Source organism: Salvelinus fontinalis, chromosome 7, assembly GCF_029448725.1.
Source record: "Salvelinus fontinalis isolate EN_2023a chromosome 7, ASM2944872v1, whole genome shotgun sequence".
In the NCBI taxonomy this organism is placed as follows: Eukaryota; Metazoa; Chordata; class Actinopteri; order Salmoniformes; family Salmonidae; genus Salvelinus; species Salvelinus fontinalis.
The window spans coordinates 34570456-34587799 of NC_074671.1; the positions used below are offsets into that span (position 1 = coordinate 34570456).

General features: G+C 44.1%; 1 protein-coding gene across 1 annotated transcript; it reads right to left on the reverse strand.

Moving 5' to 3' along the window:
- Positions 1-1897: 1897 nt before the first annotated feature.
- Positions 1898-16029, reverse strand: tubb6 (tubulin, beta 6 class V). Its single transcript, XM_055929260.1, has 5 exons — positions 15902-16029; positions 15193-15301; positions 10680-10790; positions 4837-5896; positions 1898-2388 (listed from the first exon to the last, which is right to left on the reverse strand). The coding sequence occupies exons 1-5, from the start codon at positions 15956-15958 to the stop codon at positions 2364-2366; spliced, it is 1362 nt and encodes a 453-aa protein (XP_055785235.1). The 5' UTR covers positions 15959-16029; the 3' UTR covers positions 1898-2363.
- Positions 16030-17344: the final 1315 nt, after the last annotated feature.

Sequence of the window (17344 nt, forward strand, 5' to 3'; positions counted from 1 at the left end):
TCCCTAGTATACAAAAAATACCTGAGCCCTGAAGCAAGCAACCAGAAAAATAGAATGCAAGTCAGTCAAGTTCTTCCACACTTATCTCAACAAACCATTTCTGTATGGACCTCGCTTTGTGCACTGGGCATTGTCATGCTGAAACAGGAAACTGTTGCCACAAAGTTGGAAGCACAGAATCGTCTAGAATGTCATTGTATGCTGTAGCGTTAAGATTTCCCTTCATTGGAACTAAGGGGCCTAGCTCGAACCATGAAAAACAGCCCCAGCCATTCTTCCTCCTCCACCAAACTGGGGGCAAGTAGCATTCTCCTGGCATCTGCCAAACCCAGATTCGTCTGTCGGACTGCCAGATGGTGAAGCGTGATTCATCACTCCAGAGATCGCGTTTCTACTGCTCCAGAATCCCATGGCGGCAAGCTTTACACCACTCCAGCCAACGCTTGGCATTGCACATGGTGATCTTAGGCTCATGAAGCTCCCGACAAACCGTTATTGTGCTGACATTGCTTCCAGAGGCAGTTTGGAACTCAGTAGTGAGTGTTACAACCGAAGACAGACACTTTTTATGCACTACGTGCTTCAGTACTCGGTAGTCCCGTTCGGTGAGCTTGTGTGGTCTACCACTTTGTGGCTGAGCCATTGTTGCTCCTAGACGTTTCCACTTCACAATAACAGAATTTACAGTTGACCGGGGCAGCTCTAGCAGGGCTGAAATTTGACAAACTTACTTGTTGGAAAGGTGGTATCCCATGATGGTGCCATGTTGAAAGTTACTGAGCTCTTCAGTAAGGCGATTCTACTGCCAATGTTTGTCTATGGAGATTGCATGGTTGTGTGCCTGATTTTGTACAGCTGTTAGCAACAGGTGTGGCTGAAATAGGTCAATCCACTAATTTGAAGGGGTGTTGACATACCTTTGTATATATAGTGTATGTTACAAATTACAATTCATATTATATGTTATGAATTTGCAAAATGTACTATATGTTACAAATTTGCTAAACGTACAATATGTTTCGAATTCGCTAAACTTATATGTTATGGGTTAGCTAACATGCTTTGCAAATTAGCTCAAAAGTAGTAAGTAGTTGAAAAGTTGCTAATTAGCTAAAATGCTAAAGTTGTCCGCAATGAGACTCTAACTCACCACCTTTGGGTTGCTAGAAGTTCATGTTATAAGTAACCTAAGTAACCATCTGTCTTATGTAACCATACTAAAAGCAATAAAATCCTTCTAATTTGAGTAATCATATTATGCTACGTCTAGTCTATGAGACCAGGCTAGACTGACAAGGAGCAATGATGCACTATGAACAAAAGCATTTTAGGCGGGAAAGAGGTGCTGCTTGTGCCAACGTTAGAACGCTTAGTCTATCTTTAAATAACTACTTTGTTACTTGGTTAAAATGACTAGCATTTTATAACAGCAGCATAACTCATCTTGAGGTAAGAAACACGAAAATTGGGGAGATAGGCAAAGGCTGCCATAGGCTGTTTAGGATCTAATTGCGGGTGTGTGGGTGTACGCCATAACCTTCGTTAAACAAAAGGGCGAAAAGCATACACCTTGTTGGCTCAAGCAACCAGAAAAGCAACAGCATAATTTTCCTACTTTAGTTATTTGTTCACTATCTACCCACCAGATGGTGCCATTCCTGCACATACTCTATCTCCCTATGCAGTACCAATGTGCACCATCTATTAATCTCCATTAAATACATATACTAAGTCACTCTTCCCCTTATTTGGCAATATTTTCATAACCCAGTCTGAGAGCCAGCACAGTCCTCCCCCTAATAGGCAGTGGGTTTCTGCTAGAGTGAGGCTACAGAGACACATGGGAGGGTTACACTGGGTCTTTAACAGCTGCAAGTACTCTCTAAGACAGCGTCCGACAATTTCACCAACTGTAGTTATTTTCATTCTTCAAACTCACAACAAATTGACAATTTCAAGGAAACATTTATTGAGGTTTGATTCACATACTACTCAGACCCGAAATGCTCGAAGATAATTGCAATCTCTTACTTACTAAAGCAAACTACTTGGTTGGTTGTTTGTTGTGACATACTGCAATCTAGCGTACTGTATCTGGTTCTGGCTCTAACGCAAGAACAGCTTTCTATAGAGAGTTCAATTGGCTTTCTTTTGCTCACATAGTTGTTCTGCTATCAACGATTCATTTTATATAATTTCTGAGCCAGTGAATCCTTACAGGGATAAACACTTACAGTACATAAACAATCACTATTAAGGTAAAAACACTGTCAGCATCATTGCTGGATATTTCTGTTTCCAGTGCTAACGCCTTAGCTTTAGCTCAGTGAGATAACATTGTCTTCAAAGATGGGGGCTTCAAGCTATTGGGCTTCAAGGTTCCATTCCCTGTTGGATACAGGACACAGTTAACATGTATCAAGATCAAAGTGTAATAAACTGCCTGCTCATACTAATGTAATAATAATGTAATACATAAAATAATTCAGGCACACACACACACACACACACACACACACAGGAATTGTTCTCAGGGTCAGCGCCAATGTAACTTGAGTGGCATGAAGTACTTCTGCAGCTGACTTCCCAGCTAACTGGCCCGGGCCAAGAGCGTCTGTGACACCAGCTGTGCATACCACGCCAAGCCCTTCCAACCACCACATCAAGTCAACGTACATCCAATACCAATTCACTTCCTGCCCATTCCCCATGGCCCGAACACTAAGATGTTAACGGATCTGTATACAGTAGGTTTAAGCAGTATGGGGGAGCTTCCACCTTACAGACCTGTAAATGTTGTTAGAGCCAAGTACCCACTATTGGGCTGATATAGTGAGTGAGCTTTTAAAATCAGATGGTGATCTTGCTTCCTTGTTCATATCACGGGGAAAGATTCACTTCCTGTTTGCTTCATTTTCCTAAAGCACATAGCATGCAAGGTGCTTTTATTGTGAGATTTAGTGTAGTTGTCTTTAAAGGTATAAACCTTTTCACAAATGCTTGGTATCTGTTACTCACTTCAATGCTTCCAACTTTAGCACTACGCTGACTCAGTTAGCTAGTACGTATATGGCAGAAGACTCATTGAGGCCATGAATAGCTCTAAATAGTTTGGTGCAGACTGGACGTCCCCTATTGTTAGCTCCACAGTTCTAAATAGAGAATGCCTTGCTCAGCAGCTGTTGTAACTGGGGTTAGGAGGGGGGGGGGGGATTTGCCCCCACCATGGGAACGTTGAAGCCTGTCTGCTGTGGTACATGACTGAGGCGGATATGAACAAACACTTGGGGTTTACAATGACTGGTTCCCTTTCTTTGTCCCCCCAATAGAACTGCTAGGAAATCAAGTTCTAACCACAACAGAGGGAGAACGATTAGCAAGCTATTGGCAGTGTGCTTTTCTGTGTTGTCCATTATCACAGTCGTAGCATAGAGTATCTGGAGCTAGATCTACTAAGCATTTACACCAGTGTTGTTCTTCATTCATCCAGGAAGTCCCTTAAGGCTTGACACTTCCAGTGGAACAAGTTATATTCTAAAGGTATTCTAAAGGGTATAAAACACAAAAAGTTGAAGGTAAAATAAAGATTAAGAGATGAATAAGGAAAAGTTCATCAAGACAGTTGAATGTTTTGCCTTTGTCTTCCATTTGCATTGCACTAGACTAGAGCAGAAGCTGAGCAAATCAGCCTCCCATTGTACTAATCAATGCACATCAACCATCAAACATATCATGCCCACATCTGACCAACATGAATTGAGAAACGTACATACAGATTTGAATATACGGTCGTTTCATTTGATTTCAATCCCTTTTTGAACTAAACTTTCAATACATATTTGCCCATGGTAGAAGTGTTCAGAAAGTGACTTTCAGGACCTTTAGGAGATATATGTGCTCAAAGTTGACCTGTTTTGCATACCCCACCCTCCCAAGTGTCGCAGCGGTCTAAGGCACTGCATCTCAGTGCAAGATGTGTCACTACAGTCCCTTGTTCGAATCCATTCTGTATCACATCCGGCCGTGATTGGGAGTCCCGTAGGGCAGCGCACAATTGGCCCAGCGTCTTCTGGGTTTGTCCGGGATAGGCCGTCATTGTAAATAAGATTTTTTACATTTATTTACCATGATACATCCATGTCTTCATCACTGGAACAGTTAAGTTTGATATCATTTAAAAGCTTACAAACAGGGTTATATTATTTATTTATTTATCATCTTTAACATCAATTATCTAAAAATGTGTAAAAGACACAGCATACTCTTGAAGACCGAGTGGGTCATTTCAATCATAGAAATAGCATTCATAGAATGGACATATCCCTTCAGACCACTGCAATTTAGCTGGTACATAATTTAAATTGAATTGAAATATTAACTTCAAAGATAGATTAACCACAAAGATGACCGCCGGTCAACCCACCGTTGAATGTCAACTTAAATGGGAATGTATATTCTATTAACTGTATTTCTATGATTTCAAAAGGTTTCCTATGAAAGATTGACACTATAGTTTAAAACAAAATTTTCTGATGTGGTGACCTCCAATAATCTTTGTGCTACCATTTTAAAGTTGAAATGTTATTCCATTTTAATACATTTATCAGCCAAAACATGACACCCAACATGAAAACCCTCTGATGATGTAAAATAGGGTCTAAGTTGTTAGAAAACCTTTCTTGTAAGCTTTTAAACGATATGAGACTCAACCTTTTATCTTCTCCAGAAATGAAGGAATGGATGTCTCTTGGTAGGGTGAGGTATGCAAAACTTTGAGCACCTCAATCCCCTAAAAAATATATATATATTTTTACAAACAGGCAACATTATCCTTACTCATTGAGTTCTTCTTCCTCGTCGTCAAATGTCTCTTCCCCGTCATTAGCCGTGGCCTCCTGGTACTGCTGGTACTCAGACACCAGGTCGTTCATGTTGCTCTCGGCCTCTGTGAACTCCATCTCGTCCATGCCCTCCCCGGTGAACCAGTGCAAGAAGGCCTTGCGGCGGAACATGGCCGAGAACTGCTCCGAGAAGCGCTTGAACAGCTCCTGGATGGCCGTGCTGTTGCCGATGAATGTGGAGGCCATCTTAAGGCCGCGGGGCGCAATGTCACATACGGCCACCTTGACGTTGTTGGGGATCCACTCCACGAAGTAGCTGCTGTTCTTGTTCTGGATGGCCAGCATCTGCTCGTCCACCTCCTTCATGGACATGGGCCCTCGGAAAACAGTGGCCACGGTGAGGTAGCGGCCATGGCGCGGGTCGCACGCCGCCATCATGTTGCGGGCGTCAAACATTTGCTGGGTGAGTTCGGGCACTGTCAGGGCGCGATACTGCTGGCTTCCCCGGGCGGTTAGTGGTGCAAAGCCAGGCATGAAGAAATGTAGGCGGGGAAAGGGCACCATGTTGACGGCCAGTTTGCGAAGGTCGGCGTTGAGCTGGCCAGGGAAGCGCAGTGAGGTGGTCACACCGCTCATGGTGGCCGACACCAGGTGGTTGAGGTCTCCGTAAGTGGGCGTGGTCAGTTTCAGGGTACGGAAGCAGATGTCGTAGAGCGCCTCGTTGTCAATGCAGTATGTCTCATCCGTGTTCTCCACCAGCTGGTGCACAGAGAGCGTGGCGTTGTACGGTTCGACCACCGTATCGGACACCTTGGGTGAGGGCATGACGCTGAACGTGTTCATGATGCGGTCAGGGTACTCCTCACGGATCTTGCTGATGAGCAGGGTGCCCATTCCTGAGCCCGTGCCCCCACCCAGGGAGTGGGTGAGCTGGAAGCCCTGGAGACAGTCACAGTGCTCACACTCCTTCCTCACCACATCCAGCACAGAGTCTACCAGCTCTGCTCCCTCAGTGTAGTGGCCCTTGGCCCAGTTGTTCCCCGCACCCGTCTGCCCTGCAAGGACAGCATAAAGGGATGAAGATTGTCAGTTAAATCCTACACCCCATCCCTCCAGTAACCCCAAATCCACCCCCACTACCTCAAACACAAGCTAATTGTGAGCCATTTATAAGCCAGTCTAAGCGGAAGAGAATGTGGGGTCAGAACAGGGTGTGTGTGAGGTGAGATTCTCGGGCTCAAGTCCACGTGAAAACCCTGAAAAGTTGATGAAACAAATGTCCAAGACATTTAGGCAAGAACGTAGGTTGAGTCTGGCATTTGTACAAGCTACATGTTCTGTCAAATAGTTTTCCATTGTCTCCCCGTAGCTGCTAATGAAAAGGTAAATGACTAAGGCCATGTATCATGCATCTCCTGACAACTTCTGCTGGGACTGCCACACTTGATCCATCCCAGTCTTCATTAGGTCACGCAATGGAAAACTTCTTAAAAAAAATGTAATTAGTGTTTCTTATTGGACAAACCTAGGTAGTCCCTCCCCGTTTCACTCAGCTTTTTTACATTTGATGCCGAATGGTGCCTAATGACTATATTCACCTCCTGAAAAATACTGCTGGCACCACCACACTTGAACCCAGGTAGGAATGTCTGTACAGGGACTTCGAACAGAAGAAAACTGTCTGTGAGGGACTTCCTTGACTTGTCCAATGAGAAACTCAAATTTCTGTTCTCAATTGCAGAACATTTTAAAATGTTTTCCATTTTGGGGCCCTAATGAGAACAACTGGACTAGGACATCATATGGATTAAGATGTGTGATGATTGAACAATTTAATTCATAACTGTAGATCACTTAATTCCATTTTGTTTTTGTATGACAATCATGTGTAGTTTAGAGTCACATGTCATATCTTTGGTTCGTACTAGACACAACACAAGATAGCACGCAAGTCCTTGATGTAGATTGACAATCAGTTGTTATGTCTGTAGAGGATCCCATTTGAACAGCCTTCACATATTTACGTTTACCTCACATATTTCCTGTTCAAGTAAGGTTTTTGAGAGCACTGTTCAGAGCCAAAACATCCATTTCTTTGATGCCATGGCTCATCTATGGAGCTTTCAGGGGCTTTGTGTTATAAACTTGATCAATTCTGATCCCTATGGCCCAGTTTTTCAAAAGTTATCTGATCGGATTTTGACAATCAGATGGGATTAAACGTCAATTGGGTTTTTCAAAACGGAACATTTTGATTCTGATCCTGCAGGTATGGATTTGGATTTTGTAATCCAATTTGACCTTTAATCAGGATTAAATGTCGTTTTTGCGTTTTTCAAAGGTGATTAGGATAGTTTTGCTGCTGAAAATCAGGATTATCTTGATCCCACTGGATGGCTGGATTCAGGTTGCATTTAGAAAGGTTAAAAGCACTACAACCAAGACATTGCAATCTAAGGAAAGGCAAACAAACAAACATTATTACATTTGAAAACCAAAGGTTAATTGGGTTAAATTGACAGCAGTTTAGGTATGTGGTCAGTTGTTATATTAAGAAGTGTCAAATAAATGTATGTACATTTACATTTACATTTAAGTCATTTAGCAGACGCTCTTATCCAGAGCGACTTACAAATTGGTGCATTCACCTTATGGCATCCGGTGGAACAGCCACTTTACAATAGTGCATCAGATCTTTTAAGGGGGGGGGGGGGGGGGCAGAAGGATTGCTTTATCCTAGGTATTCCTTGAAGAGGTGGGGTTTCAGGTGTCTCCGGAAGGTGGTGATTGACTCCGCTGTCCTGGCGTCGTGAGGGAGTTTGTTCCACCATTGGGGGGCCAGAGCAGCGAACAGTTTTGACTGGGCTGAGCGGGAACTGTACTTCCTCAGTGGTAGGGAGGCGAGCAGGCCAGAGGTGGATGAACGCAGTGCCCTTGTTTGGGTGTAGGGCCTGATCAGAGCCTGAAGGTACTGAGGTGCCGTTCCCCTCACAGCTCCGTAGGCAAGCACCATGGTCTTGTAGCGGATGCGAGCTTCAACTGGAAGCCAGTGGAGAGAGCGGAGGAGCGGGGTGACGTGAGAGAACTTGGGAAGGTTGAACACCAGACGGGCTGCGGCGTTCTGGATGAGTTGTAGGGGTTTAATGGCACAGGCAGGGAGCCCAGCCAGCAGCGAGTTGCAGTAATCCAGACGGGAGATGACGAGTGCCTGGATTAGGACCTGCGCCGCTTCCTGTGTGAGGCAGGGTCGTACTCTGCGGATGTTGTAGAGCATGAACCTACAGGAACGGGCCACCGCCTTGATGTTGGTGGAGAACGACAGGGTGTTGTCCAGGATCACGCCAAGGTTCTTAGCGCTCTGGGAGGAGGACACAATGGAGTTGTCAACCGTGATGGCGAGATCATGGAACGGACAGTCCTTCCCCGGGAGGAAGAGCAGCTCCGTCTTGCCGAGGTTCAGCTTGAGGTGGTGATCCGTCATCCACACTGATATGTCTGCCAGACATGCAGAGATGCGATTCGCCACCTGGTCATCAGAAGGGGGAAAGGAGAAGATTAATTGTGTGTCGTCTGCATAGCAATGATAGGAGAGACCATGTGAGGTTATGACAGAGCCAAGTGACTTGGTGTATAGCGAGAATAGGAGAGGGCCTAGAACAGAGCCCTGGGGGACACCAGTGGTGAGAGCGCGTGGTGAGGAGACAGATTCTCGCCACGCCACCTGGTAGGAGCGACCTGTCAGGTAGGACGCAATCCAAGCGTGGGCCGCGCCGGAGATGCCCAACTCGGAGAGGGTGGAGAGGAGGATCTGATGGTTCACAGTATCGAAGGCAGCCGATAGGTCTAGAAGGATGAGAGCAGAGGAGAGAGAGTTAGCTTTAGCAGTGCGGAGCGCCTCCGTGATACAGAGAAGAGCAGTCTCAGTTGAGTGACTAGTCTTGAAACCTGACTGATTTGGATCAAGAAGGTCATTCTGAGAGAGATAGCAGGAGAGCTGGCCAAGGACGGCACGTTCAAGAGTTTTGGAGAGAAAAGAAAGAAGGGATACTGGTCTGTAGTTGTTGACATCGGAGGGATCGAGTGTAGGTTTTTTCAGAAGGGGTGCAACTCTCGCTCTCTTGAAGACGGAAGGGACGTAGCCAGCGGTCAAGGATGAGTTGATGAGCGAGGTGAGGTAAGGTAGAAGGTCTCCGGAAATGGTCTGGAGAAGAGAGGAGGGGATAGGGTCAAGCGGGCAGGTTGTTGGGCGGCCGGCCGTCACAAGACGCGAGATTTCATCTGGAGAGAGAGGGGAGAAAGAGGTCAAAGCACAGGGTTGGGCAGTGTGAGCAGAACCAGCGGTGTCGTTTGACTTAGCGAACGAGGATCGGATGTCGTCGACCTTCTTTTCAAAATGGTTGACGAAGTCGTCTGCAGAGAGGGAGGAGGGGGGGGGAGGGGGAGGAGGATTCAGGAGGGAGGAGAAGGTGGCAAAGAGCTTCCTAGGGTTAGAGGCAGATGCTTGGAATTTAGAGTGGTAGAAAGTGGCTTTAGCAGCAGAGACAGAAGAGGAAAATGTAGAGAGGAGGGAGTGAAAGGATGCCAGGTCCGCAGGGAGGCGAGTTTTCCTCCATTTCCGCTCGGCTGCCCGGAGCCCTGTTCTGTGAGCTCGCAATGAGTCGTCGAGCCACGGAGCGGGAGGGGAGGACCGAGCCGGCCTGGAGGATAGGGGACATAGAGAGTCAAAGGATGCAGAAAGGGAGGAGAGGAGGGTTGAGGAGGCAGAATCAGGAGATAGGTTGGAGAAGGTTTGGGCAGAGGGAAGAGATGATAGGATGGAAGAGGAGAGAGTAGCGGGGGAGAGAGAGCGGAGGTTGGGACGGCGCGATACCATCCGAGTAGGGGCAGTGTGGGAAGTGTTGGATGAGAGCGAGAGGGAGAAGGATACAAGGTAGTGGTCGGAGACTTGGAGGGGAGTTGCAATGAGGTTAGTGGAAGAACAGCATCTAGTAAAGATGAGGTCAAGCGTATTGCCTGCCTTGTGAGTAGGGGGGGAAGGTGAGAGGGTGAGGTCAAAAGAGGAGAGGAGTGGAAAGAAGGAGGCAGAGAGGAATGAGTCAAAGGTAGACATGGGGAGGTTAAAGTCACCCAGAACTGTGAGAGGTGAGCCGTCCTCAGGAAAGGAGCTTATCAAGGCATCAAGCTCATTGATGAACTCTCCAAGGGAACCTGGAGGGCGATAAATGATAAGGATGTTAAGCTTGAAAGGGCTGGTAACTGTGACATGTACTTACTTGTAAGTGATATGCAGGCTAATTTATTTTTATTTCTATCTAAGGTACCTTTATTTGTGTAGTTTACTCCCCTCTGTTTCCCTATGACAGTGTAGAAGTAGTACCATAACCTGTCCAGTAGATGGCAAGGTGTAGGTTTGTTCGAAACACTGAGAATCCGTATTCTGTGATCTTGATATTGTGGTATCTGGATCAGAATGATCTTTCCGATTATGTTCTGAAAAACTGGCTCAAAAACAGTCAGCACGATCTGATCCTGGATTGCAAAAAAGACAAATACATCTGGATCATTCTGATCAAGATTAAAAGTTTTTCAAAAACTGGGCCCTGTAGACCTCCCGTGACCGCCACAAAACTGCTGTGTGTCCTTGATATTGCAGAAACAATGAAAACACTTAATGGTACACATACCTAAAAACAGCCATTTTGAAAATGTGTTAGCTACATAGAGACAAAATAAGCCATATAATAGGATATTATAAATGCTCTTAGATGCCTATAATACCTAATAATAATGCATTATTTAGCTGTTGACTTTAAGTAAGGTGTTACAGTGTCCACTTACCGAAGATAAAGTTGTCAGGTCTGAATAGCTGTCCAAAGGACCCCGACCGGACACTGTCCATGGTCCCAGGTTCCAGGTCCACAAGGATTGCTCTGGGGACATACTTGTGTGCTGGAAAAAAGACAACCAAACACCTATACAGATTGGAATACATTTCAAATATATCTGAATGCATGGCATTGTACAGTAGGCTGTTTCACAAGCAAGACTTCGTCAGGTATGCCTATAGCCTATTACTTAAAACACATTACTTATTTGAAGCCTTAAGGAATTGCCAACAACCTGATAACATTTCCCTTTTCAATGCGGCCTGCCATCTTTCCCTCACATTGAATATGTCAGTCCTAACTAACACTAACTTTAAAGGCTAAATGAATATAAAAAGGTGCTTCAGAAATAATGTATTCACATCATGCTATATAAACAGCCTGGTGTCATAGACTATACTTAACATATTAAGTAACAATCTAAGCAACATAAAAAAAAGCTATAGATTGCATTTTGCATTGGATGCATCTCAATCCACCGCATCCGCCTGTATCGCACTTCCGCATCTGCGGTGATAGGTAGTAGAGCTAGAGCGGTGTTTGTCAGGCTATGAGACGTCCCAAAAATCGGACTTCTCACGAAAACGTCTGTAGCGTCCGAACGGCTTTGCTCTACGACCCCCACAAGCGTCAGGAGACTCGTCTGACGTCGGTACCGTCGATGTGCCAACTTCTGTTTGTAACGTCCGAAAAGTTTGGGCTAAGAACTAATCTCCCCTAATGTCAAAGGGAGATTCTCACAAACACGATGGTGTTCTCAGTTTCGCTTTACGACCCCCATAAGTGTCACGGGAGTTGTCTAAAGGTTAAAAAGAAATCAATGGAAGAATGAAGGCCTACCCAAAAAATGGGATAAATAAGTGTAAAACAATATATATATATATAAACTCAGCAAAAAAAGAAACAACTCACTGTCAGCTGCATTAATTTTCAGCAAACTTAACATGTGTAAATATTTGTATGAACATAAGATTCAACAACTGAGACATAAACTGAAAAGTTCACACAGACATGTGACTAACAGAAATGCAATAATGTGTCCATGAACAAAGGGGGGGTCAAAATCAAAAGTAACAGTCAGTATCTGGTGTGGTCACCAGCTGCATTAAGTACTGTAGTGCATCTCCTCCTCATGGACTGCGCCAGGTTTGCCAGTTCTTGCTGTGAGATGTTACCCCACTCTTCCACCAAGTCACCTGCAAGTTCACGAAAACATTTTGGGGGGGAAATGGCCATAGCCCTCACCCTCCGATCAAACAAGTCCCAGACGTGCTCTTTGGGATTGAAATTTGGGCTCTTTGCTGGCCATGGCAGAACAGACATTCCTGTCTTGTAGGAAATCACACACAGAACGAGCAGTATGGTTGGTGGCATTGTCATGCTGGAGGGTCATGTCAGGATGAGCCTGGAGGACGGGTACTACATGAGGGAGGAGGATGTCTTCCCTGTAATGCACAGCGTTGAGATTGCCTGCAATGACAACAAGCTCAGTCCGATGATGCTGTGACACACCGCCCCAGACCATGACGGACCCTCCACCTCCAAATCGATCCCGCTCCAGAGTACAGGCCTTGATGTAATGCTCATTCCTTCGACGATAAATGCGAATCCGACCATCACCCCTGGTGAGACAAAACTGCGACTCGTCAGTGAAGAGCATTTTTTGCCAGTCCTGTCTGGTCCAGCGACGGTGTGTTTGTGCCCATAGGCGACATTGTTGCTGGTGATGTCTGGTGAGGACCTGCCTTACAACAGGCCAGAAGCCCTCAGTCCAGCCTCTTTAAGCCTATTGCGGGCAGTCAGAGCACTGATGAAGGGATTGTGCGTTCCTGGTGTAACTCGGGCAGTTGTTGTTGCCATCCTGTACCTGTCCCGCAGGTGTGATGTTCGGATGTACCGATCCTGTGCAGGTGTTGTTAAACGTGGTCTGCCACTGCGTGGATGATCAGCTGTCCATCCTGTCTCCCTGTAGCGCTGTCTCACAGTACGAACATTGCAATTTATTGCCCTGGCCAGATCTGCAGTCCTCATGCCTCCTTGCAGCATGCCCAAGGCATGTTCACGCAGATGAGCAGGGACCTTGGGCATCTTTCTTTCTGTGTTTTTCAGAGTATATATATATATATATATATATATATATATATATATATATATATATATATATATATATATATATATATATATATATATATATAGTTGAAGTCTGAAGTTTACATACACTTTGGTAGGAAAAACTCGTTTTCAACCACTCCATAAATTTCTTGTTAACAAACTATAGTTTTGGCAAGTCGGTTAGGACATCTACTTTGTGCATGACACAAGTAATTTTTCCAACAAATGTTTACAGACAGATTATTTCACTTATAATTTACAAATCACAATTCCAGTGGGTCAGAAGTTTACATCCACTAAGTTGACTGTGCCTTTAAACAGCTTGTAAAATTCCAAAAAATTATGTCATGGCTTTAGAAGCTTCCAATGACTCATCTGAGTCAATTGGAGGTGTACCTGTGGATGTATTTCAAGGCCTACCTTCAAACCTTGCGCCTCTTTGCTTGACATCTCGGGAAAATCAAAAGAAATAAGCCAAGACCTCAGAAAAACTATTGTAGACATCTACAAGTCTGCTTCATCCTTGGGAGCAATTTCCACACAGCTGAAGGTACCACGTTCATCTGTACAAACAATAGCACGCAAGTATAAACACTATGGGATCACGCAGCCGTCATACCGCTCAGGAAGGAGACGTGTTCTGTCTCCTAGAGATGAATGTACTTTAGTGCGAAAAGTGCAAATCAATCTCAGAACAGCAAAGGACCTTTGCAAAAGCACAAAAGCATCTATATCCACAGTAAAACAAGTCCTACATCGACATAACCTGAAAGGCCGCTCAGCAAGGAAGCCACTGCTCCAAACCCGCCATAAAAAAGTCAGACTATGGTTTGCAACTGCACATGGGGACAAAGTTCATACTTTTTGGAGAAATGTCCTCTGGTCTGATGAAACAAAAATAGAACTGTTTGGCCATAATGACCATCGTTATGTTTGGAGGAATAAGGGGGAACCGTGAAGCACGGGGGTGGCAGCATCATGTTGTGGGGGTGCTTTGCTGCAGGAGGGACTGGTGCACTTCACAAAATAGATGGCATCATAAGGCAGGAAAATTATGTGGATATATTGAAGCAACATCTCAAGACATCACTCAGGAAGTTAAAGCAAATGGGTCTTCCAAATGGACAATGACCCCAAGCATACTTCCAAAGTTGTAGCAAAATGGCTTAAGGACAACAAAGTCAAAGTATTGGAGTGGCCATCACAAAGTCCTGACCTCAATCCTATAGAAAATTTGTGGTCAGAACTGAAAAAGCGTGTGCGAGCAAGAAGGCCTACAAACATGACTCAGTTACACTTGCCCTGTCAGGAGGAATGGGCCAAAATTCACCCACAATAAGCTTGTGGGAAGCTTGTGGAAGGCTACCCGAAACATTTGACCCAGGGGAAACATCTATTTAATACATTTTAGAATAAGACTGTAATGTAACAAAATGTGGAAAAGTCAAGCGGTCTGAATACTTTTGAATGCACAGTATATTTCCGGAGCTTTCTTATATCTCCTAGATGTAGGACAGACACTTCAAGAGCTTGTTTCTTGTAATTTTTGTTTTTGCCATTCATGAATGTGTTATTCAATGCATTTCTCTGGGCTATAGTAGTAAAGGCCAAATTCAATAGATCAAATAATTTGTTCATATATATTTTTTTGTACCTAAAGGAGTCCTTAATTCAATAGCTAAATGATCCATAGTATAACCATCTTAAAATAGTTCCATTGTTAGAACCCCTGCATTCTCACCAGATATGTCACCCATTGAGCATGTTTGGGATGCTCTAGATCGACAGCGTGTTCCAGTTCCCGCCAATATCCAGAAACTTCGCACTGCCATTGTAGAGGAGTGGGACAACATTCCACAGGCCACAATCAACAGCCTAATCAACTCTATGCGAAAGAGATGTGTCACGCTGCACGAGGCAAATGGTGGTCACACCAGATGCTGACTGGTTTTCCTATCCACAGCCCACGTTTTTTTGTTAAAGATATCTTTGACCAGATGCATATCTGTATTCCCAGTTATGTGAAATACATAGATTATAACCTAATGAATTAATTTCCATTTACTAATTTCCTTGTATGAACTGTAACTCATAGAATTTTTGAAATTGTTGCATGTTGCGTTTATTTTTGTCCAGTTTAATTGGAGTGTTCCGGATTTACATTTACTGCTACGTCTACCACTGAGTTCAGGTTGCAGCAAAAGGTGGCAAAGGGGTTATGGCAATTTATCAAAGCACCAGAAGGAAGGACCCTGTAGCAGGCCATGAGTGCGCTTATGTTAAAAGCTCTATGCCTTTAACAATTGGGAACAACTTGGAAGCATGTTGACTCATTCTACCACAGACACACTTACGGGACGCTTCGTTGTAGTACACATTAATCCTGTCGAGTTGAAGCGATGAGTCACCCACATAGTTTCCTGCCGGATCGATGCCGTGTTCATCACTGATAACTTCCCAAAACTGTCGAGTTATCAATATAGGAGGGAAAAAAGGTTACAGTTAAAAATCATAAAGTTATTAAGGCATCATGAAAAAACGAATGGACATTGTGCATCCTTCGGTCTTATTTGATGACTGAAGCACACTCAGCTGCTGAAATGGATAGACTCGCACAATTTCATGGCACTCCATGGCTGAACGCTGGGGACCTTTATGAAGTTTATTATAGGCTAAATAGATTTGTAATTAAGCGATGGCAATTTACATTTTCAAAGGGCAAAGTCGTAGCCTATGACTCAAAGCATGGGGTCATATGCTATATAGCATTGGCCAACAATTAGCCTATAACTTGTCACATCAGCTTCTAAACATTTAGGTTAAGGACACACCCACGGTATTTTCGGAGTTAAAAGACAGACCGTTCATTCGTCATCCGTTGTCATTCATCTGGCAACGGATGATTCCCATTGAAAAAAACATTGGCTCCGGTAAAAATTATTGGACAAAATCCGTGTGCGATGGCATAATAGAGTTAAGAAATCGTTTTTCTACACAAAACATAAATCAAATGAAAAAGTCATTCTTAATAAAAAGTCATTCAGTTCAATGGTCTCTACTTGCCTTGGTGCCAATCTGATTCCCACATTGTCCGGCTTGTATGTGAACTATTTCTCTCATGCTGTCTGTGTGCAAGGGTGTCTTGGCGGCTGGAGTGTGTATGCAGCCTGCTAAACTCAACTGATTAGCAGGCGCGCTAAATTCCCGTTCACCTCTGCCGAACTTCCACGCCCAGTAGGGCTGAACAAGTGAATGACACCCCAGCTGTGCAATAAAGTAGTGAACCGTTATCTTCCATCCCGTCTCCGTTCTCACAAGAGAAGTATATTATCAGGCTTAGTTTGTTGAAATAATGTATCAATTCAATTCAGTTGTGACTTATGATGCAAATGTAGGCTTTTAAATCATTGTTGAATAATTAAAGAGTGGCCTAGGCTGTATTTGCTTTAGGTCTTGCACCATTTCAAGTGTTAAAGTTAGAAGTTGAGCTCACTACACTCATTCATTATGAGTGTAGTTCCCTTGGGTACAAAAATATCAATACACATAATATACCTTCAGGAGGTACACATTTGATCTAACATGGTACTGTTCTGTACATTTTATGGTACATGTGCGGCTAATCTAGTAATTGTACATTTTTGTACACAATATTTTGAATATAAAAAAGGTATAATCATTGGGTGCGTGGCTTTCAGTTATTTTTGGACACCCGTGAGTTGAAGTTTTGTACCAGTTTAAGTGGTCTATCGTTATATTGCAAGTTTGAGCATGTCTGCTGACAGTTCTGAAATCTTTATATAGACTTACGTAAGAGCATGTGACAATATTGTAATTAATTTTGTAGCGAGCTTAACCCAACACTGAGCAACCTAGTCAAGTACAGACTTCTTGGTGTAATGGTTAAGGTGTTGGCTTGACAGTCGCTGGACCCAGGTTCGAGTCCTGGTTGGGGCTACCCTCTGAATTTGCTATGTGGTCAGAAGTGGGATGGTGAAGTGTAAGCGACTTAGTTAATATTTGCCACTTGAAATGAACAAACATCTTTGTCAATGTGGTGGTACCCCCCAAAAAAGGTACAATGGACATACCTTACCGGGTGTGACAAGAAATCCATCACATAAAAGAAGTACATGTTGCACATTTGTGACCCGTTTCAGGAAACTAGGCGTATGTCGCAAGTCACAACTTTTTTTGGGGGGTGCAGAAATGTCTTCTGGAACATGTGAACTTTCATGTGCCTTAATAACAATCTTGGATGCCATCTGTAAATACAAATAAAATTGTTAAATTACGAGCCTTTTTGGTTAAGCAACAGAAAAAGGTAGCTACCTTCCCACTAGCCACGATTGGCTGAGATAATGAGTGGGCTGGACATGTCGAGAGAGGAGTTCGGATTGGTCTGCCAAATAGAGGGCTTCTGTCTATTTGAGCTGGTCAGTCTGCGTTGGTAATCCTGTCGAACGCAGCTTTTTTAATGTATCGTGTAGTGGAGCTGCATAAGTG

What these genes read in the sequence shown, in the direction of transcription:
- tubb6 (XM_055929260.1), bottom strand. Translation starts at nt 15,958, where the DNA reads ATGAGAGAAATAGTTCACATACAAGCCGGACAATGTGGGAATCAGATT. An exon ending in ACCTGACAACTTTATCTTCG is followed by an intron (nt 5,897 to 10,679) that starts GTAAGTGGACAC and finishes CTGTCCTTGCAG; the next exon opens with GGCAGACGGGTGCGGGGAAC. An exon ending in GAGGAAGAAGAACTCAATGA is followed by an intron (nt 2,389 to 4,836) that starts GTAAGGATAATG and finishes TGTATCCAACAG; the next exon opens with GGAATGGAACCTTGAAGCCC.